The sequence below is a fragment of the Dasypus novemcinctus genome, chromosome 10 (assembly GCF_030445035.2).
Source record: "Dasypus novemcinctus isolate mDasNov1 chromosome 10, mDasNov1.1.hap2, whole genome shotgun sequence".
Lineage (NCBI taxonomy): Eukaryota > Metazoa > Chordata > Mammalia > Cingulata > Dasypodidae > Dasypus > Dasypus novemcinctus.
The window spans coordinates 71,112,405-71,136,446 of record NC_080682.1 but is presented as its reverse complement, the minus strand read 5'-3'; the positions used below and the strand labels follow the sequence as shown (position 1 = coordinate 71,136,446).

General features: G+C 35.1%; 1 protein-coding gene across 1 annotated transcript in view; it reads left to right on the top strand.

The window, feature by feature from the left end:
• Nucleotides 1-24,042, top strand: part of SLC17A6 (solute carrier family 17 member 6) — an 86,278-nt gene that overhangs the window by 45,193 nt on the left and 17,043 nt on the right. Inside the window, exons 8-12 of the mRNA XM_004482444.4 lie at nt 8,788-8,902; nt 9,973-10,060; nt 10,519-10,605; nt 13,789-13,931; nt 17,390-17,539. Of these exons, the coding sequence (XP_004482501.1) occupies nt 8,788-8,902; nt 9,973-10,060; nt 10,519-10,605; nt 13,789-13,931; nt 17,390-17,539 (583 nt within the window). The remainder of the gene's footprint in view (nt 1-8,787; nt 8,903-9,972; nt 10,061-10,518; nt 10,606-13,788; nt 13,932-17,389; nt 17,540-24,042) is intronic.

Here is a 24,042-nt window from a genome sequence, read left to right as displayed (position 1 = left end):
GATTATAAAGAAAAGAAATAATATTAGGCATTAGTTTTTAAACTTGAAGTTGTGAAATCACATTGAACAGAGGCTAAAGTTTCTTTTCTATAATCAACAATTCATTCAAATATTCTTGGATAATGTAGGATATTATTATTAGATATGTATCACTTTTAATGTTTAACATGTAGAGAAACATTGAAAATACACCTGCAAAATCCACAGTGGGGTATCAAAAGAGAAAAAGATTGTGAAAATAAACCTGAAATAACAAAATGTTTGCATCATGCATACTGAAGTTGAGCAATAATTTGATTTTTAAATTTATATGATGAAGCAGGGCACAGCCTCCTACTTCCCTATAATAAAAATTGGTGATGAATATGACTTTCAGACTAAGATGGGAAGAAATAGAAAGCTAGCTCAACTGAGCTAAACAACAGAAGAAATACTCAACTATGAAAAGAGGAAGGAGTGAATATCAGAAGAGCTTTTCAGTCACTGTGGAGCAGATTACTCAGCCATATACATTTCTACTTCCTCCTAATAGTAGATTTGTAATAGGGGTGGGGAGGGAGAGAGGCTATGAATTATAAGCCATCTTCATAATTGCCTTCTCCATTTCAGGAGGCAGGCAAAATTATAAATAAATATAATAATAAATATATGTATGCCTAAACTTTCTTCCTCTCATCAGCTCTATAAGTCGGGCTCTCTCATGATTTTACTGATGAGGTCTCTGAATACAGGCATTGCAGTTATTTTCTGAAAGAAGCAGATCTGGGGTATGAACCAGTATGTCTAATTACAAATGATGGGCTTTTTATGGAGTATGTCTCTCCTATTGAATAGTTACTGCATATTGTCTTTTAAAATTCTATTTTAAAATTCCTTAAAAATTCAATATAAATCATCATATTATTTAGTGCTAGGCTAGGTCCATAAGAAAGACCAAATACATGGTGATGGAATAATTTTAAAGATGTATTTGTTAGCATGGGTTTGATTGCTAGGCAAGTGTTTCATTCAGAAAATAAACATGAAAACCTATAACAGTGGATATTATTTTCAGGGCAGTAGTTTTGTGACACCCCACTATTATGCATCAAAGTCGAGACCAGTACTAGGGATAATACAACTCACATGAATATTAAATACTTCCTAGTATATTATATATTTAACCCTATATCTGTTGAAATATCCAAAATGTATTCAATGCTTGTGGGTTTTGTTTTGATTTTGGTAGCAGCAAGCCAGACAAAAATGATGATTGTCAAACAAATGTAGTACAGTATATACAACTACATTAAATATTGATAAATAGATAACTTCTTTAAAAGAACACCTAATTTAATTTTGAAGGCAGAGCTTCAGACGCAGTGGTTTCAGAGGCTGGCAAGGATCCTTTGATGAACAGGCAATGTAATGGCAATTGGTTTTAGGACATTCCACAGTGTCATTTGGAGTAGTTAAGGATGAGTCCAGACTGGGCCATGTACTTGAACTCAGCAACTATCTCAAGTGAGGATTTATCCACAGGAGTGCTCTAAATTCTAGCCCATAGAGGCCAACCTACAGTTATTCTATGAGAATAACATAGTGCCCTAGGATTGTTAGGATGTTTAGAACAGCAGTTTGTCACCATTAAAAAGCTCTATAACAAAGAAATGGTCAATTGATTGAAAAGGATATTAGGATAAAGAGGGTTCAAAGGGAAAAGATCTGTAATCACCTACATTTATCTCAGGAAGGGATTTATTATTACCCACTATTTAACATTTTTATATAAAAATAATTGGGTGCTCTTTTCTTAAAAACACACCATATGCAAAGCATTTGGTAGCATCATGGCATTTAAAGAAGTGAAATAAGCCTGGGCCCTTTTCTCCAAGAGACACAAATAAAGTGGGGTTCAAAGACACATGACCTCTTGGGTTAAATCTCGTAAAACAGATAGGAATATATAAGAGAGGGGAGATTAGCTGGGAAAGAGGTGTGTTTGTGTATGTTTGTGGGTGTTGGGTAGATGTATAGGGTTGGAAAAGAGGGGACCCTTAAGATAGGTATAACTGATTTAGAGAAAGCTGTCGATTTTTCTTAATTGTGTCCTGTCAGATATTTCAGTTGGACTATTAGGGCACAGATGAAGAAGCTGATATATCTGGATCATTTCCATGTGACTTCAGAATGGGGGACAGATATATACCATTAGATACCTTCATGTGCATTAGGCTCCTAGCATTTCAGGATGCCGTGGAACAATCTGACATATGGTCACAGAAATGACATTATTTAATCAGGGCACATTTTGGAAGAAAAGGACAAGTAATAATAATTCTCTGAAAAAGAAAATAAATTGTTAGGAATTTCTATATAATGATAGCTGATATTCATAAACCATTTACTATGAATCAGACACTGTACCCTTTCATAACTGATTCATTTAATCTTCATAATGATCCTTTCAAGTACAGAAACTTATCTCCATTTTCCAGGTGATGAAACTGAGGCTTAGGGAATTTGATAACAACTGCCCTAAGGTCATAGTTAGTAAGAAATTGGAGTTGGAATGTGAATGGTCACAGTATAACCACAGAGCTTGTATTCTTAATAAATAATATGTCATGTTGTTTATATGTTCCCCAAAAGATAGGGCAGTTGTTCAGCTCATTTGGTCAGTGAGGGCAGTCAATATCAATCCAGAGAACATTACTTTGGTCTTTTTTAAATGATCAAATTTAGATTTGCTTTTGTTGAAGGATAGTTTCCTTTTCAGCGGATGATTCCATTCTATCCCTTCCTCTCAGTTTGCAGTCAAAGGCAAACACCCTATTTCAGAAATGTTCAATTATATCAGGGGTTCTTAGCCAGGGGTCTACAGACCCCAGGTTTACAAAAAGATTTCAGGGGGTCTGCAAGCTTGAACTGAAAAAAATCAACTTATTACCTTTATTTTCTCTGACCTCTAACTGAAATCTAGCATTTCCTTCACTTATGAATGCATGCAATAAGTAAATTACACTAGTATTCCTTTTACCTGACAGGCACAGGGGTCCATAGAACAAAAAAAGGTTAAGAACCTTGAGTTATATTTATTCTAGGTCTGTTCCCCAGGTATTGAGGGAGTAACTAGAAAAGTATTGTTGAATCAGTGGTTCTCAAAGCAGGCCCAGCAATATCAGCATCACCTGGAAACTTGTTATATATGCAAATCTTAGGTCCCACACAGGGTTAGTGAATCAGAAACTCTGGGGCACCAATCTGTGGTTTAAGAAGTCCCCCAGGTAATTCTCATGCATGCTAAAGTCTAGAAACTACTGCACTAAACTTCTTTTCCATATTCAGTTCTACCACCTCTTCTATTTCTTTATTGAAAGCCAGATTTCTCTTCACAAAACCTCAGGCAAATTCCCTTCCCTGAATCAGCCTCCCCATTTACTGCTGCTTCCATCTATCTTTCTATAATATTTTCTTCTTTCAAAGTTTTTGTTACGATTTTGTTTGCTACTTCTGGCACTGTTAGGGCTAGTACTAGTTCTATTGCTGTTAGAGTATTATAGAGCTCAGAAATTAGGTATCCATGATCTACAAACAGATTGAATAAATATAAACTGCAATTCTGCCACTTACTATCTATGTGACCTTGGAAAGTTAACTCAAACTCATTGGGACTTGGTTTCTTAATCTCTGACACAGGAATATGAGTAGTAACTTTCTACTACTAGTGTTATTGATAGTTTAAAATGAGAATGTCGAACAGTGTCTGGTACAATTTAATAACACTGGCTATTATTATTCTACTTGTATGGATCACATTTATGGATTTCCTTTTATGTGCCAGGCACCAGAGTAAGTGCTTTAGGTGCATTAGTTCATTTAGCCTCATAGCAGTCCTGGGAGATATAATGCATTAATATTATTGCATAAATTTTAACATCCCTTAAAGGCTTGGGATATGCCAGAGACTCTTCTGGGTGCTTTACTTGTAATAACTCATAAGATCTGTTAATATCCTCATTTTATAGATAAGAAGCACAGAAAGTTAAATGACTGCACAGGTAATAAGTGATAGAGATGGACTTAGTCTGTTTCCAGAATCTATGCTCTTAACCATTTCACAGTGCTGCCCTTTTTCTAGACAAGGTATCTGAAGCCTAGAAGCTCAGTAACTTGCCAGTCACATAATTATTAAGTGACAGGACTAGAGTCGCACAAAAATTTCTTTTATTTTCCTTCTACCACCATCAGTGACTTTGACTCCTTGTTCCTTGCAGGCCATCATCTTTCCTGAACTTCCATCTACCCTGGTCACCGTCTGACTCCTTGGCTTCATAAATTTCTCTCCCTTTAACTCTAGTAAGCGTCATATTCACTTCACTTTAGGGACATAAACATCATCTATTCTCTATGATCACCCCAAACTCCTTCTCTGAGATGATGTGGGCTTACTGATTCTGCTGTTCACCTCCTTGCCCTATCTGCATTTCCTCAAAACCCACTCCTTCATCATCACACTCTAACTTTTCTTACTTCTCTTATTCACCCGTACCAAAATATTTAGCCATTTCCAATGTTGCCCTTGTACATAACATAACCTGTTTACTCTTGGAACCTTTGCTAACCCATTCGCTCTCTTTGGAATCTCTTCCTTCTTTTCTATATTCATCTTCCAAGGTTCACTTGAAAGATTTCCCTATGAAGGGCTTGCTTCTAGGTCACCCCAGCTGGAATGGATCTCTCTCTCCTTTGGTTTCCATTTGTGCTTCTGTGCTTTTGACATATGTTATCTCTTACTTATTTGGTTAGATGGAAAGCCATCCTTGTCTTTTTCTGAGTGCTGAGAAGCATCATGTAGATGAACAAGCACAGATTTTCATGTCGGAGAGACCTAGATTCAAATTTCAGCTGTGGTATTTACTATCTTTTTTTTCTTGGTCTGTCTTTCTGTCACAATTTCCTTGTTTGTAAAATGAGAGTAAAATCTTTCTTGGAGAGTTTTGTTTTTGTTTTTGATTTTGTGAGGTTTAAATGAGTTAAGGTGAGTGGAGAAACTGTAAGTGCTCTGTAAATCTAAATCTCCTTCTTAGTATAGTACTTTCCTCTAAATAAGCTCTCACAAAGGTTTGGAGTGTGAATGCATAAATGAATGTTGCATGAGGCAGCTGCTTCAATTTTAACTATGTGTGCAGAATAAAAAGGCATAAAGCCTTCCCAGATAGGACAAGAACTCTGATAATCAGAGTTTCACTTTCTTGGTTATTGACTTAACATATTTTATAAAATTAAAGAAAATGAGGTTCTGAAAAGGCTGACAGATTTTATCTTAACTACTTAGAATAAAGTCAATATATTTTCAGGATACACAATGGCCACTAATAAAAATAGGATGGTTGGAAGAACTAAAGAACTTAAAATTAAGAAGCATTTAGAAATATCACAAGATTATATAAGTAAAGACACTATTCAGGGCTAGAGCTGATCTATTGGCAATTTATTCCGGGGATAGCAGTGTGATTTCAAGTAGCTTTATGAAGATCATTATTTAATTTTGCAGTTAGAATCTTGAAATATACTATTAACTATATAGTATGTACATTATCAGTACCAAAAAACATTGGCTTTGGAATCAGAGAAAATGGGATTTGAAATATGATCCCTCTACTTAGAACTGATTAACAACATAATGAAGTAATTTTACCTCTCTCATCTCTGAAATGGGTGTATCAATAATGTCAACATCGTGTTGTTAGGTGGTTGTGGAGTTTCAACCATGTAAAGCGTTAGCAGGGTGTCTAACAAATTGAGTAAGTACTCACTAAATTTAGCTCTGATTATAATGGGTATTCGACAAATACTGCACAATTGATTCAGCTTTACTGGGGGGGTGGGGACTGATTTTTACACACACACACCCTGGGGACATTTGGCAGTGTCTGAAGACATTTCCGGTTCTCACAACTGGGAGAAGGGATGTTGTTACTGACATCTAGAGGCCAGAGATGTTGCTAAACACCTGCAATGCACAGGACAGACCCTAACAACAAAGAATTATCTGATCCAAAGTATCAATAGTATAGAGATTGAGAAACCCTGAGCTCAAAAAAAATGGGTAAAATTCATCTTTCTCCAGCTTAAGTAGACACTGTAGTATTTAAAACCCTTCAAACAGGGAAAGAGAAAGTGGTGATTGAAAGTTCTAATTATAAAAATTAAAATTCATGCATAATACTTCTAAACTAATTATAAGGACTGAAGACACATATAGTAGATAAACCTGGATAAAAACACTACGGTGTTTGTTCTCAAACCTTAGTATATAAAATTACCACCTGGACTAGGTATTAAAACACAGATTTCCAGGCTTCACTCCCAAAATATTTTGATTCTGAAAGCCTGGGGTGATAAATCTTCATTTTAAACAAATATTACAAGGAATTCTGATGCAGCTAGTCCAGTTTGTAGATATTCTAAGGGCTGAGGAGGGATAGATGCATAACTTACACAAACACTTTTATTTTTTTATTTTTATTTTTTCCAAACATTATTTCAAAATCAAAAAATAAAATAATGGAAAAGGGCAGCTCAACAAGTTATGGAAGCATTACTTCTAAAATGTTCTGCCCAGGCACTTTTATCATCTAATTTCAACTACTAACTCAGACTGTTCCTCTACTGTTCAGAAAGATACATAGATGAACACAGATTAGTTAAATGACATAATCAAGTTCTCTATTAATGAAAAAAAATGAAGAATAGAAAATATGCTTAATCATATTCATATTCACATAAGTGTGGCATAAACACTTTAAAAAATTTTGTAGCATCCTGTAGCTCTGATTTTCTTCATCCTTAAAGACTTAAGCATTCTCAGTCTCATTTCTGGAGGACAAAAAGCAAAGCTTCATGGATCTCTAGAAAGATAAAGTCAAACACAGTTTTGCTAGTACCCAGGCAGCCCATCCTTCTGACACCAAAGCTCCCGTGTCTTTCAGCCTTTCCATCTTTACCTTCTCTGTTGCACAGATACAGCGTTCAAACACCCAGAACAGTGGAAAAATACCTTTGCCTCACTGGCTCCATTCGCCACCAAGCCCAGGAAGCATGCCTCGTACACTCCCTCCAATTTCCTCCAACCCTGAAGGAAGTCCCTAGAGAGTTCTGGGGTTTTCACACAAGAATGTTCAGATTTACAGTCTTTTCAATTTAAAAATAATAATCAAGAATTAGATTACATTTTAAATCAATGTTTATAATAATTATAAAATCAAATTTTATATTATAATATATTTATATTATATTTATTTATAATATATATTTATATTTATATTATAAAATCAAATTTTATAATAATTATATACTTTATAATATATATAATAATTGTATATATTTTGAATTCTCATTTTAAGGACAGATTATATGATTTTTGCATTTCTTTTATAAAAAATAAATCCATGTTTGGCAGAAGTTTAATATCACTGCATATGTGCCATAGTAATGGGAATAATTATTCTCTAAAGAAAATTTTGGTTTTGAGTGAAATTATTTTAAAACCAAAGATGTCCACTCAGCACAGTGAAAGAATGGTGTGGAAAATCGACCTAATGAGTAACTTTTTACCTCAGTGGAGAGAAGCCACTGAATCAGGTGGATTCTAGATGGCATTAAATAAACAAAAAGCAAAGAAGTGTTGATCTGTGTCAGCCCTGCTTAAAGTAGATCTCAAATTTCAATAGCAGATTAAGAATGATCAAGGACCCATTCAGAAATCCAAGTCTTTAAACAGTTGTGTTTTAATGTGTCTCTGGAAAAATTAGCTTCTATGAGGCAACTAACCTTTACAGAACTCAAGGCTCAATGTTCAACCTGAGAAAATTTACCCAGAACACTCAGTTTAGCTCATTATTAAGAGAGTATATCCTAAAACATCTCTGTAGGAGAATCTGTCTAAAGTTACCCAGTTAAGGCAGTATTTTTTTTTTCTCAGTATGAACATTACTGAAGGTTTTTTAAAAAATTATGGACTTGAATTTTTACTTGCAGAGAGAAAAGACTTTAACACTGAATTTCCAGCAATTTCTTCTTGAATAGCTTTGTGGATGTGTGCTGCTAGAGGTGTACCTCAAATAGAATTCCCCACCCTCTCCCCCAAAATAGAAAAATCAGAAGCAAATTTATTAAGCAATAGTTATTTGTGTTATGAAAGCATCTGTTGTAGGATCTAAGCATGAGCTTTCTTGGGGCATCTAAAATAAAATTCCATTAATACATTTTCCATGTATATGCAGGTTGCAGGAAAGTTGCAACTAGTTGTATAACATGAAGCACAAATCTATTCATTCATAAATTCATCATTTTTTTCCACAGCTCCTCAATGAGTGTCTACCATGTGTCAGGCAAGTGTGCTATGTGCTGGTGCTGTAAGGGCAGATACAAAGAACAAACTCTTGCCCTTAAGCAGCTTTCATTGTTGACAGTGATTGAGACCAAAAACATATACAGTGATTCGCTAAAAACTGTAACTGTAATTATCTGTATGAAGAAAATGAACACATTTAAGTATGACTGGTGTTATTGGATCCTTCTCTTATTCCTTGTGTTTTATTTAAATAATATAGAATTTCAAGAGAGTACAACTATTTCTTTGCAATAGCTAAGCAATTAATCTCTAACCATACTCTATTCTTTTAGAAAAACCATCTACCTTAAAATTGCTTGTGATTGTTGATTATTTTAAATGTTTACCTGAGAATTTTAACTCTATGTATCTAAATAGTGATGCTAAGCTTATCTCCTTTTCTGTTGCAGGGTTTTTGGAGCTGCCATACTTCTTACCTCTACCTTGAATATGCTAATCCCATCAGCAGCTAGAGTGCATTATGGGTGTGTCATCTTTGTTAGGATCTTGCAGGGACTTGTTGAGGTATGGAACTACAGGACATTATCATCTTAAAGTTCACCTTAAATTTATTTTATTAGGTTGTGTTTACTTGGTATTAAAATTTAAAAAGAAGAAATATTGGAAAAGTTAGTCAGTTTAGGTATTTTGCTTATATACAATGCCAAACTACAGATGTGACTGCTTACCTTCCTCTCTCCAGGACTGAGTGGGATTAAAGAAATGTTTAGTGACTATTTGAAAATTTTGAAAAATGTTTTAAAGGGTAGTTTTGTTAATGTGTTGTAATAAGATTTTATTTGAGCTTGCCCTTTGGGAAGCTTTATACCAAGCCCCTGTGGGCCTTGGATTGTGTCATTTCTTTTCACTGAAATATTTCATTGACTATATTCTTTGGATCGTCTAATCATAATGACCAGCCTTTGCTTTCTCAGCCTAATGACTTTAAAAGAGTATCATTAAAATATTTGAGTTGGCCCCTTCTTTTTCTTTTTTGGGGCGAAGGGTGGGAAATTCTATTTGAAGTATACCTCAAATAGAGCTGATAAATCAGAAAAAGACTTAAGGCACTGAAAACAACTTCCTCTATCCTGAAAAAAGAAAGGAAAACATGATAGGATAATAATATTAGAAAAATGATGATTATTTTAAGGGCTGACTACTTTTAGTAAGTGTTAGCTTCAAGGATCTAAGCTTCACCTTATGGACACCTTATATTTGGGGATCACTGAGTTTAATGCCTCATTAAAGGTGTCTCAAATTCCTCAAAATGTTCAGAATTGCAAATGAATTGAGTCATACAGAGTCTTTTTTGTTGTTGTTAGTTTTTTTGTTTGCTAGAAGAAAATGGAGGTGGAAGAAAACCTGAAAGGTGAAGAGAATTTGAACAGATCACTAAAAAGAGGCCATGTCTCACCTGGCCTGGGTTCAAAGTTTTGGAAATAGCATTTCAAGGAAGTAGGAAGGCCCACATATAGCAGCTTTCCTCAGTACCTTAGACCCATCCTACTGGAAACATCATCAGAGAAAGGAATGTGCTTATTTTCCAGTGACCCTGAATCCTAAATGGTGATACATGCCTTCCCCCATCACAGGGCGTCACCTACCCAGCATGCCATGGGATATGGAGCAAATGGGCCCCTCCTCTAGAGAGGAGTAGATTGGCAACCACTTCCTTCTGTGGTGAGTATTGTGAGCAGATGTAGTTAGGTGGGAAAATTTTAGGAACAAATTGGATAAGAATTGAAAGTTTAATAAAGTTCACCTGTAAGGTAATCTTTGTGTATGTTTGTGTGTGTATATATAAAGGTATCTGACCACTATTTCAATTTATTTAATTCTTATTGGTCTCTTTGTTTCTTTTTGTGCTAATTTGAGCACTCTGTATTTTTCTAATAATTTATTTCATCTAGATTTTCAAATACACTGCTTTTAATCACACTTTTATTAATTTTAAATTTTTCTTGTGTCTCGGATAGGTAAGTGGTATCTACTTGTGTAGTCCTTTATTCCTAAGTAAGTGTGCATGCACCTGAGTGTGCAAATGTGTTTTTTGGGTGATCCAACCAAAGAACATGAGATGAAGTCAAGAGTTTCTGTTGGTTTCACTTACATTTCTCCCATTCACCCTGTTGCTTTAGGTTCCTATGCTGGAGCTGTGATTGCAATGCCTTTAGCTGGCATTCTTGTACAGTACACTGGCTGGTCTTCGGTATTTTATGTCTATGGTATGTTGCATTTCCATTCAATACAATAGATTAAAATAAATGTGCATAAACTAAAAAGAAAAGTGGGTGCCAACACTAAAATATGTCACTGATTCTATTTCTGAGTTTACTCACTTATTTTCTTCCCTTATGAATCCTTTCTCTATATTCTGAGAAGATCAAGTATAAAAATTACTTCCATTATTTTCTCTGCATTTCTATTTCTTGTTTTAAAAAGCAGCTACATTGACAATGGAAAGTTTGTGATGCATGACATATATTATTGTAGGTTATTAAAAAAGAACTTAATTGGGTCTTGACTACAAACTGACCAGGAGAAAAGAGCTAAACATTACCTGTCTGTTTTCTTCAATATTGCTTTTCTAGTCATTTCCCTGATTCTGCTTCTTCAAAACTAAATGAGGGTAGAAAGTATGGGAGGTAAGCATAGAATTAATGCAACAATTCAATTTTGTGCTAAAATATTAACAATTCAATTTTGTGCAATTTGTCAGATGCTTTAGCAGCACATTTTAGTCCTCATTTCTACAGAATTAAAGGAGATTAAGCCCCTAATTGGAAATTGGAAATAAAAGGAAAACTTAACTCCAAATACCCTTTCTCTTCCCTCTCTAACCAGAAGCTGAAAGCTTACCAGTTCAAAGTATGCCTACAGCCTTTCTCTTTAAGAGGCTCCTTTTTATGATGAGGGAAGGAGAAATATGAGAGCTGGATTCCAACTGACATTGTCACTGATTAATACCGTCTTTGGATGTGGCCACGAGAATCTGAAAGATTAATGAAGTCATGCAGTGGAACAGTATCTGGTGGCTTCCAAATTTGCCCTTTATCTGTTCCCATTTTGAAATGTTTTTATCAGAGAAAATTCTTACGTTTTCAGAATGTTGTTAAATGTTACTTTCTAGCAGGGGTTATTAACTTGGCTCAAAGTCATGGATGGATTTTGGGCCTACGAATGCCCTAAGTTGTAAAGTAGGCATGTATTTGTACATGCTGTTTTTTTTCTGGGGAGACCTTTTTTATAGCTTTTCATCCATAGCTTTCATTAGATTTTCAAAAGGGTCCATAATTCATAATGTTTGATAGCACTTATTTACATGGTTTATAGTACAAGTTGGGATTGCCATCCATTAAATCTTCTGATTTGTGGTTTTATTTTATTGAAGATATGGTATGACTTTAAGGTAAGGATACTAATTTCTGCAGTACACACATAAAAACCAATCTCATTATTTCAAATTATACATCATAATATTTTTCAGTAAGTGGTTACAAGTCAAAGTATAAACATCAGATGATCTGAAAGTATCACATCATAATATTTGCTATGTATTGCAAAAATTGGATTTTTAAGCCACATATTTGTGGCTCAATATTTATACTTTAAATGGAATGAGATAAGTCCTTTATAGTGGGTTATGTTTTTTAAAATGGCAATGAGTATAGAGCAATTAGCAAAGTACCTAGCACTTTCAATGCATTCAATAAATGGCAACAATTATTTTTACTAAATTAGAAGAGCTCTGATTTATTGAGTGCTTGTTCTGTGACAAGCACTGTGTTGGCTGCTTTGTAAATTATCTCTAATTTTTTTGGTGCCACAATTTTATAAAAATGGAATTATTATACCATTTAATAGTGGAAGTTTAGAGAGATTCAGTTAATGATGATCATATAGCTAATGAGTGATGCAAACAGGTTTTGAGGCTGGGAGAATCATTTTCCATGACCATTATACTATTCCAAATTTTCACACTGTACCTTACCCAAAATAGTGTTTGCTGCCATCGTCAATAATTAATAGGAGCACATCACATCAGAAAGCTATGGTATTAAGGAATACTCTGTTGAGGCTGAATAGGAGAAAAAGGTATTATAAAGATCAGGGGCATTTAGAGTGTTACCCAAGGGACCAGTATGAAAGAAATATGAAATGTCCAACTTCTGGTAAACAATAATAAATCACTTAAATTCTTTCTATATTAATATTTAAGAATTTATATTGGGGAAGCTGACATGGCCCAGTGGATAGGGCATCCGTCTACCACATGGGAGGTCCATGGTTCAAATCCCAGACCTCCTTGACCCTTGTGGAGTTGGCCACGCGCAGTGCTGATGCAGGCAAGGAGTGCTGTGCTATGCAGGGGTGCCCCCCGGCATAGGGGAGCCCCACGCGCAAGGAGTCCGCCCTGTAAGAAGAGCTGCCCAGTGCGAAAGAAAGTGCAGCCTGCCCAGGAATGGCGCCATACACACGGAGGGTTGATGCAGCAAGATGACGCAACAAAAAGAAACACAGATTCCTATGCCGCTGACAACAACAGAAGCAGACAAAAAAGAAGAACATGCAGCAAATGGACACAGAGAAGAAACAACTGGGTGGGATACGGGGGAGGAAGGGGAGAGAAATAAATAAAATAAATCTTTAAAAAAAAGAATTTATATTGAAGAATAAGGGCATGTCTTGATGGCAAGAATGCTAAATAAAAAAGGGATGAGAAAGGATTTGCAAACAATTTATTGCTTTGGAATTTATAACTTTCATCTGCTCAAACAATGATTCATAAGTAATAGCATGTATAGAAAATAATCACATAAAGATTACTACATTAATTACAGTAGCCCACTTTTCCCTGTAATATATCCATTCAGCCTAAAAAAAACCTGCTGATTTTATTCAATAGTCTGTATATTAGATCTGGAAAGACTAATGGGAGCAGGAAATGAACATTTATTTTCACTGGAAATGCATATTGCCCTCATATATCAAGACAGGCAAATAATTAAAGGATTCATCCTTAGCATAACCATTCGAGGTCAAGAATTGTGTCTTCATGGCATTTTCCACCGTTGCCAGAGTGACTGGATCAGTAGCTACTCAGTAAATGTTTATTAGGTATGTGAATTTTGTTCAAAACCACACTACCCATTCAATAATTACTTAGTATGAGATTCTTGTGGATTAGGCATTGTTTATTAGAGAAAGAGAGATAAAACTACAGGACCAGCCTTTAGGGAGATTGAAGTCTAGAGGCAAAAGACAAGAAGAGATGGCTAAAATCCGTTGCCCATCCTATAGAATGTGTTTATCATTAGAATATTGCAGCATTCCAAAAAAGTGACTGGTTAATGGATACATTTGTGATGGTTTTCTTTGACTTCCTCCTTTTGAACTCTTGCTTGCAGGAAGCTTTGGAATGGTCTGGTACATGTTTTGGCTTTTGGTATCTTATGAGAGTCCTGCAAAACATCCTACTATTACAGAAGAAGAACGTAGGTACATAGAAGAAAGCATTGGAGAAAGTGCAAATCTTTTAGGTGCAATGGAAGTAAGAATTTTATTATGGTGTATATTCTTATTCCCCCTCCCATTTTTTAAACAGTTCAATATGGTCCATAACTGAAACAAATTCAACCAGTATTTGTTAATTTTAAAATTGTAGGAAATTCAAAACTACCTAGCACAGTCATGAAAAGGGTATTTTTATTTATTACACATTCTAAGTATAGTTTTGCAATATGTTTATTTGTAATATTTGGTTTAGAAAATATTGAAGCATTAGAATTACAAAAATATAAAGTTGGCACAAAAATATTCTTAATTTAATCATTTTCTTGATAAAAATATCATCATCTTTCGGGTTAATTATTATGAGGTGAAATATTACAAAGGTAATGTTGTAAAGCCCTTTTCTGGTTACCTTGGACAGGATCTGTCTATAGAGAGAGACAAAATAGTGCTAGTTTGAGAATACAAATATTTTGTCTATGTGATATTTATCTTTAAATGTTAATTAGCAAATAATCATCTTATTAAATGAGAAAAGATATGATTAGCAATAGTAATCTATTTATAGAGGTTCTATATTTCAGCAACCTATTCAATAACTCAATTTTATGCTAAGAGTTGGAAAGTACTATGCACTGGTTGAGGAACAATGCCCCTTACATATTATGATTCTACTCTTTCTTCTAAAGGCTCTTTTTCCCCATTCTAAGTGTGTTTGATTCCGGCTTTGATTCTCTATTTCATTTTTTTAGAGAATACTTGTCTTAGGTCTGTGACTTATCATTGCTGAGCATATCTTGACTTTTAATGAATGAGAAAAATCCTACTTGGATGTCATTCAGAGGTTAAACTTCAGTTGTTAAAAAAACGTCCTTACATTGTGGTTATTTCATGGGTTGGATAGACTGGTATCAGAACTGACTGCTTCCTGTTTCCTTCCGTGAATGGATTCATAATTTATTTCTAATATTCAAAAACAAGTGATCATGTTGAAGGGAGTTGTTGGCAGACGCTGTGAGCAGAAGCTAATATAGGCTGGTCAATGGTAAATTCAGAACTTAGTCTGAATTTTAGACAAAAATATGATCTGATCAGTCTAAATGCTCGGTTAGTTCAATATGTTCTTTTATTGCCATGTGTTTAGGTCAGACATGAAAAAAAAGTCAGAAATTTAGTCTAAGTGAAAACCAATTTCTGGAAATGACCCCAAAAAGAAAAGCAGGTAGGTTGGTAAAACAGCCCAGATAATCTCAAACTCCCCATTTTCTATGTCTTACTGCTTTTCTAAACATGTTTTACTTCTTACTGATGTCCCATACTTTTCTGTTGTTTCAAAGTAAATTTAAAATACTATCAGGTGGAAATAAAAATTATATTTTAGTTATTTTGGACTTTTATTGTAAACAAATGCAATATACAGCAAAAGAGAGTAGTAAAAGAACATCCATAGATGCAACAATTGGTAACATTTTGCCATATTTACTTCACATTTTTTGCTGAGCCATTTCAAGGTAAATGAGACACATGACACTTTATTCATAAATATTTCACATGAATCCCTAGAAAAATAAGAATATTCTCCTTCACAATATCAATACTACTACCACAAATAAAAATTTAAAATAATTCCCTAACATCATCTCATGCCCAGACGACATTCAAAGTCCTTATACCCTGTCCAAATTTTAATACCTTATCTATATTAAATTCCTATGTAGCTATTTGTTTTTTTAATTTATTTTGAATGGATATTCCATTCATACAGTGTAGCTATTTGTTTTTAGTCTGGATCTAATTATATCACATTACAATTGATTGTATTGACTCTTTAATCTCTCTCATTTTTCTTTAAAAATTATTTAAGTATGACATACATATAGAAAAATGCACAAATCATAAGTGAAATTTTGCTGAACTATTAGATGCTAAATACATCTATGAAACGAACACCCAGGTCAATAAATAGAAAGTTATTAGAATACCATAAACCTCTCACCAGTCCCCAATAATTTTTAAGGTATAATTTTAGATATATTTCTTTTACATTTGATGAAGTGCTTTACTGCCTGAAGAATAAAGGTCCTAGGGGAGATGATCTTGGCATGAATAAAAACCTTCTCAGCATGGAAATGTTATTTACTTCTGATAATATTCTGAAATGATTTCTTATAGAAGTATAATATGGTAATGCAGACTTTCCTGTCTTTGGCCATTTTTATTATCTTTGACATAAGTTTACTTATGTGGCACCATTTTTTCAGAACATATTGATATTTTTTCAGAACATATTTAAATCCATCTATGATCCTGTCACTGGAAATTTTTATCCTAAGCCACAGTGCCCATTTGCATACCATTAGAACATACTTGGTTTATTTCTTTTTTGTCTTATACATTTTTGTGATCACAAAATGATGTAACTTCTTTCTATATTGCTTTTGAAGTGATATTTCAAAGGCTTAAGTACAGTTACAATCAATCCTAACAATTATAAGGTTCTGCCTCCAGACGTAATTACTAAATCCATGTAAAAATTGTTTACCTCCTCTTTTATTAATTTGGTCAGGTTTACGTATTCAAGCTAGTACTAAACGAAGTTGTTTTAGGCTGTTGTTTCTTCACTGAACAGTATTTTTGTGTCTAAAATAAAATAATTTAAAAAGTATTCATGAATATATGAGGTATTATAAGGTCAAACAATATTAGTCTTGGGGAGAGATACTTGATGTTTATCTGGGCATATACAGGACCTTTACATAAACTAGGTTTAATTTTTAAAGGAAATCATAGTCAGTCAATCATACTTAGGTTGTCAACTCTGAATGCCTTGAATATTGTAAGTAACTAGTTTTGGTGTTCTCAGAGTGTGCCAGGGATTGCTGAAGCATGTAACTCGCTGCCTTACAAGTTTAAAAAACCTTGCATTCAGTGTTATAGAATTTGTATTTATACCCATTGACTGTCAAGACAATTTATAGAGGGATAGTGAAAGTTTTGGCTTTAGGTAGGGCTGGGATACTACACTCTCAGTTTTTTTCTTAACTTTCTTCTCCCAACTACATTGGATTCTTGGAAAGTTTTGGGTAAAATCTTTTTTTGATGCCATAAGGTTACTGATTTGGCAGTGAGTTATCTGAAGCATGATCACTGTATATATGTAATATATAATATATATATTATACCATATGTATATAAGTAACTAAGATCTATGATTTTGAAAAACTTATTTTCTATAAACACGTAATCTTGTATGTGCCTAAAGCTGGAACAATTTAATCAGGAGATGTTTATAACTTATTTTTTTTCTCTTCCAATGATTATTCCAATGATTATTGATGTAGCTAAGGTTAACTGGACTGAACTGTTGCAATTAATGATTTCCTACCTCCTCCTCAAGGCCCTTCATACATATCCTTAAGATATAAAGAACCCTATTTTTCCCATTTAGGTCAGAAAATATTTTAAATGGCTAGTGTAACTCTCTTTTTGGGATTTCAGAAATTCAAGACTCCATGGAGGAAATTTTTTACATCTATGCCAGTCTACGCAATAATTGTTGCAAACTTCTGCAGAAGCTGGACTTTTTATTTACTGCTTATTAGTCAGCCAGCATATTTTGAGGAAGTCTTTGGATTTGAAATCAGCAAGGTATGTAAAAATTATTTAATAAAATTATTTAAATCGTGGATTTTAAGTGAATATTAAGTTCCTTTGCGAAGATTTTATCTTCTAAATTTCATGAGTTGTTCATTCATACTTTTGTTCATTTAACAAATAAATGCTAAGAAACAGATACTAGGTGAGTTGTTTGAGTATCTACTATATTCCACTACCTGCCAAAATCTGCTTCCTGGTGCTGGGAATACAGACAAAACAGGACTCTCTGCCCTCATGGAGCTTATACATCCCATTGGAGTGGGCAGCAATATAGGCTTGTCCTTGTAAATAAACATAACCTCCTTTAAATTTGAGGTCAGTAACAACATAGTGTAAGAAACGGTATTGTATTCAAATGAGATTGCATTTAAGTGACAATCAATCTAACCTTTCTTCAGTGCTCTCAGAAATCTGTCCATCTGAAAGATATGAGAATAGCAAAAATTATCCCCCCAAAATCAAGTATGTTGTTCATCCAGTTTATTCAATTAACATGTATTCATTGAATAAAAAGTGCTAAGCTTTGTGTTAGATGCAGAAATTGAAAACATGTTTCCTAAAGAGTTCAAAGTTTGGCAATATAGGCAAAAAATGTTACCAATTACAATATAGTATGCTAAGTTCTACAGACATTTGCTCTTGGCTATGGAAATAAAATCATTTTGAAATTTTTCTATAAGGATAAAATGAACATAAAAATGCTACTATTTATTATATTTAAGGATTTGGAATTTTTAAGATCTTTTTAAATCTTCTAACAGTGTTTGGTTGACCAGCTAGATAACTATCATCAATTCCAGCAGACTGATGGGGAAACAGAAACAAGGAAAAGTATTTAAATTGCCTAAGGGCATGCTAGTAATAAATTAACAGTCAAGTTTAGACCCAGGTCCTTTTTTTTTTTTTTCCTTTTTTTTTTTTGCCTTTATTCACCTTTTTAATGTTATATTAAAAAAACATGAGGTCCCAACATACCCCACACACCCCCACCCCACTCCTCCCCCTACAACAACAACCTCCTCCATCATCATGAGACACTCATTGCACTTGGTGAACACATCTCTGAGCACCGCTGCACCCCATGGTCAATGGTCCACACCATAGCATACACTCTCCCACAGTCCACCCAGTGGGCCATGGGAGGACACACAATGTCTGGCAACTCTCCCTGCAGCACCACCCAGGACAATTCCAACCCCCGAAAATGCCCCCACATCACATCTCTTCCTCCCACTCCCTACCCCCAGCAGCCACCATGGCCACTTTCTCCATACCAATGCCACATTTTCTTCGATTACTAATCACAATAGTTCATTAATAGAATATCAGTAAGTCCACTCTAATCCATACGCTATTCCTCCATCCTGTGGAGCTTGGAATGGTTATGTCCACTCCACATCTATATCAAGAGGCGGCTTAGATTCCACACGGATGCTGGATGCAATTCTCCTGCTTTCAGTTGTAGGCACTCTGGTGTGGTGGTTGACCTTCTTCACCTCCATGTTAGTTGATTGGGTAAGTCCAATAAACCAGAGTGTAGGAGTTGCAAGTCTGTTGAGGCTCAGAGCCTGACTATCACATGGTCAGTCCAGAGATTTAGGTCCCCTGGGTATACACCAAACCCCAGCACCAACTACAGTTCCGGTAAAAGTAACAGGAGAGGTTTGTGGACTAGGATCACATCTGAGTCCAGCTCCATCACACAGAAACACAACTCCAAAGTAGGGCCAACTGACATGGCACTGAACTCCATCTGCCATGACGATAGAACCTGTGGGTCTCTGAAGCCCTCAGAAGAACCAATACCTGGAGTTGTATCTACTTTATCTGTCTCTGGGACTCTGCTGAGATGTGCATAAGGGCAACCCCTCTGATAACCTCCCAGCTCTTTTTGGAGACTCAGCCATATAAACTCATTTGTCCTTTCTATATCCCCTTTTATTCAGGTCAAAAAGCATTTTTTACTCCTGGTATTATATGTAGATTGAGATATTCTGCTGGTCCAAGTTGACCCTTCCATTCAAGGTCATCCTCTAGTTACATCATCAGCTGGTACTTCCTAGTAATCCCTTGGTGCCAGGGAGGCTCATCCCTGGGAGTCATGTCCCACGCTGGGGGGAAGGCAACGAATTTACATGCTGAGTTTGTCTTCAAGAATGGCCACATTTGAGCAACATAGAGGCTCTCAAGAGGTAACTCTTAGGTACCCTGCAGTTCTAGGCCTTGTTCTTATTTCAGGTGCGCAGGCCCACAAGCATATTCATTAGTATCAAGGGTCCATTGTTGGACCTTCCTTCTCTTTTGGTCTTTGCCATTACACTTGGGGGATTGTTGCTGTTCCTTTAGGGACTGTGATAGAGCTCCCCTGGCTAGGAATTCCACACTCCATCAGTTGTTGTTTTTAATGGTAACCACAATGAAAATATCCAAACATTTTTATGTACCCTGGATATATGCCCTGTAGAACTCCCTGCCAACCATGTGTCCCCTGTCAATAACATCCCAAACCAGTATTCCTCCCCTGCCATTGTTGAACCTCTCTGTGATCCAAAACTTCTTCAAAAATGAAGCCCAATATATTGCCAGGTTCCATTAATAGTAAAATGGAATATAGTGATGAGTTTAAAGGTTAGATATAGAATACATATTAATTTTTAAAAATTAAGGTAAAAATAAATTGGGGTATCAAAAAAATTAAAAATGCAAAAGCTTTGTTTTTGATGTTTTGCCTTCTATCACTGCAATAAGTGTTGCCCTGTATGCAAATTGGCAAGGCAACTTCTTCCATGTTTTCCTCAGTGTCTACATCCTTTCTTTTTCTTTTTTTTCCTAGTTATTAAGCTTATCTTCACAAAAGTTTTAGATCACAGTAATTCATATATACAATATACAGTACTCCCACATATCCAACATAAAACCCTTTTCCCTTCCACAGAAATAATCTTTTTACATATTCATACTATATTTACTGAAACTGATGTACAGATATTGAGACAACAGCTTTCAAACAAGATAACATTTGGGTTTACATTGTGGTTTATAGTTTAGACTATACAATTTTCTAAATTTTTAGTTATATTATGTTTTACATTATGATTTACATTTTAGCCTATCAGCCCCTATATATTTGTGGTGTAATTTAACATGTCTTATATCCATCCTTGTGTAATCTTGTGGAACACTTCTATTGCCCACACAGTTACACTGATTCCATCTCTTCAATACCTCTTTCCCCCTCCCCTTAGGGCCCACAGTGATGGTCAATCTTTAATGCTTGAAGGGCCATGTTCAGAGATACTTGCAACAGTGTTGAGGGCTTGACATGCTCAACTGCCCTAATGCACTGGAAGCCACCATTTCTCTAGAGAGATACAATTCCCTCTATTTGAGAACATCAGTCCTCCCCAGGATATGGGTATACCTTCACTCTCATTACATGGGTCTCTATCCAATGATATAACCCACTATGGCAAAATGAGCACTCACATACTCTCTAGGAGCCTGTCCTGCGTCAGAATATTCCCTTTAAGCATCTTAAACAGGTAACCTTCCTTATTATATTTTTGAAAAAGTTTTTCAGCATTATACTCTCAACCAAATACCTGACAATCTCCTATGTTCGTATGTTCCCCCACCCTCCCCCCAATTTCTTGGGCAATATTACCCATCCTCCCATCCCTAGCCCCCCTCAAGCCCACAAAGCCCCACCCAAAGGGAAACCTTTGCCCCCATTTTATCCCTTCCTTGTACAAATACTTACCTCCAGCTTATCATAGATTTCACCCATGTAGGTGTCAGCTTACATCCTTCCTCTACCCCCCAATTTCCTTTAAGCCTATCATCCAGTCTCTAGCTCTCTGAGAAAGCTTCATTTACTTATTTCATATCATTGAGGTCACGTAGTATTTGTCCTTCAATGCCTGGGTTGCTTCACTCAACATAAGGTTCTCAAGATTCATCCATGTTATCTCATGTGTTTGTAGAGTATTCACTCTTAAAGCTGAGTACTATTCCATTGTATGTATATACCACATTTTATTTATCCATTCATCTGTTGATGGGCATTTGGGTTGATTCCAACTTTCAGCAATAGTGAACAATGCTGCTATGAACATTGGTGTGCATATATTGGTTTGTGTCCTTGTTTTCAGTTCTACTGGGTATATACCCAGCAGTGGAATTGATGGGTCATATGGCAAATCTATAGCTAGTTTTTTGAGAAACCACCAAACTGTCCTCCAGAATGGCTGGATCCTTCTGCATTACCACCAGCATTTGTAGTCTTCTGTTTTTTTTCATAGCTGCCAATCTTATGGGAGTAAGATGGTATCTCATTGTAGTTTTGATTTGCATTTCCCTGATAGCTAGAGATTTGGAGCATTTTTTCATGTGCTTTTTGGCCATTTGTATTTCTTCTTTGGAGAAGCATCTGTTTAAATCTTTTTACCATTTTTTAAATGGGTTGTTGGTCTTTTTATTTTTGAGATATAGGAGTTCTTTATATATGCAGATTATAAATCTATTATCAGATACGGTTACCAAATATTTTCTTCCATTGTGTAGGCTCTCTTTTCACTTTCTTGACAAACTCCTTTGAGGTGCAGAAGGCTTGAATTTTCAGGAAGTACCATTTATCTATTTGTTCTTTTGCTGCTCATGCTTTTGGCACGAAGTTCATGAAGCCATTTCCTATTACAAGGTCTTGTATATGCTTCCCTACACTGCTTTCCAAAGTCTTTATGGTTTTGGCTCTTATATTTAGGTCTTTGATCCATCTTGAGTTGATTTTTGTATAAGGTGTGGGTTGGTAATCCTCTTTCATTCTTTTACATATGGATATCCATTTCTCCAGGCAACATTTCTTGAATAGGCCATTCTCTCCCCATTGAGAGGGCTTTATCAAATACTATATGACTATATATATGAGGATCTATATCAGAACTCTCAATTCAGTTCCATTGGTCTGTGTGTCTCTCCTTGTGCCAATAACATACTGTTTTCACTACTGTAGCTTTGTAGTATGTTTTGAAGTCAGGTAGTGTGATTCCTCCAATTTCATTTTTCTTTTTCAATATGTCTTTGGCTATTTGGGGTCTCTTTCCTTTCACAATAAATTTCATAGCTAGTTTTTCTAGTTCATTAAAGAATGCTGTGTTGATTTTTATTGGGATTGCATTGAATGTGTAGATCAGTTTTGGTAGGATAAACACCTTAATAATATTTAGTCTTCTTATCCATGAACAGGGAATGTTCTTCCATTAATTTAGGTCTTTTTGATTTCCTTGAACAGTGTTGTGTAGGTCTCTGTGTATAAGTTTTTGACATTTTTAGTTAAATTTATTCCTAGGTATTTGATTTTTAAATTTACTGTTGTAAATAGTATTTGTTTCTTGATTTCCTCCTGAGCTTGCTTATTATTGGTGTACAGAAATGCTACTGACTTTTGTGCATTGATCTTATAACCTGCGACTTTACTAAACTCATTTATGAGTTCTAGAAGCTTTGTTGTAGACCTCTCAGGGTTTTCTATATATAGGATCATGTCATCTGCAAATAATGAAATTTTGACTTCTTCCTTTCCAATTTGAATACCTTTTATATCTAGTTCTTGCCTCAGTGCTCGAGCAAGTACTTCTAAGACAATGTTAAATAGAAGAGGTGATAGTGGGCATCCTTGTCTTGTTCCTGATCTTAGAGGGAAAGATTTTAGGATTTCACCATTGTAAACAATGTTGGCTGTGGGTTTTTTATATATATACTCTTTATCATGTTCAGAAAATTTCCTTGTATTCCAATCTTTTGCAGCATTTTTATCAAGAAAGGGTGCTGTATTTTGTTAAATGCTTTTTCTGCATCCATAGATGTAATCATGTGATTTTTTCCCTTAAATCTGTTTATATGGTGTATTACATTGATTGATTTTCTTATGTTGAACCATCCTTGCATACCTGGAATGTATCCCACTTGGTCATGGTGTATAATTAGTTTAATGTGTTGTCGAATATGGTTAGCAAGTGTTTTGTTGAGGATTTTTACATCTAGGTTCATTAGAGAAATTGGTCTGTAATTTTCCTTTCTTGCAGTGTCTTTGTTTGGCTTTGGTACTAGGGTAATATTGGCATCATAGAATAAATTAGGTAATGTTTCTTCTGTTTTGATTTTTTGGAAGAGTTTCAGCAAGTTTGGCATTAGTTCTTTCCGGAATGTTTTGTAGAACTCACCTGTGAAGCCGTTTGGCTAGGGCTCTTCTTAGTTGGGAGGTTTTTAATGACTGATTCTATCTCTTTACTTGTGATTGGTTTGTTGAGGTCATCAATTTCTTCTTTCATCAATATAGGCTGCTTATGTGTTTCTAGGAATTTGTCCATTTCCTCTGAATTGTCATTTTTGTTGGAATATAGTTTTTCAAAGTATTCTCTTATTATAGTCTTTATGTCTGTGGGGTCAGTGGTGATATCTCCTTTCTCATTTCTTATTTTTGTATTTGCATTTTC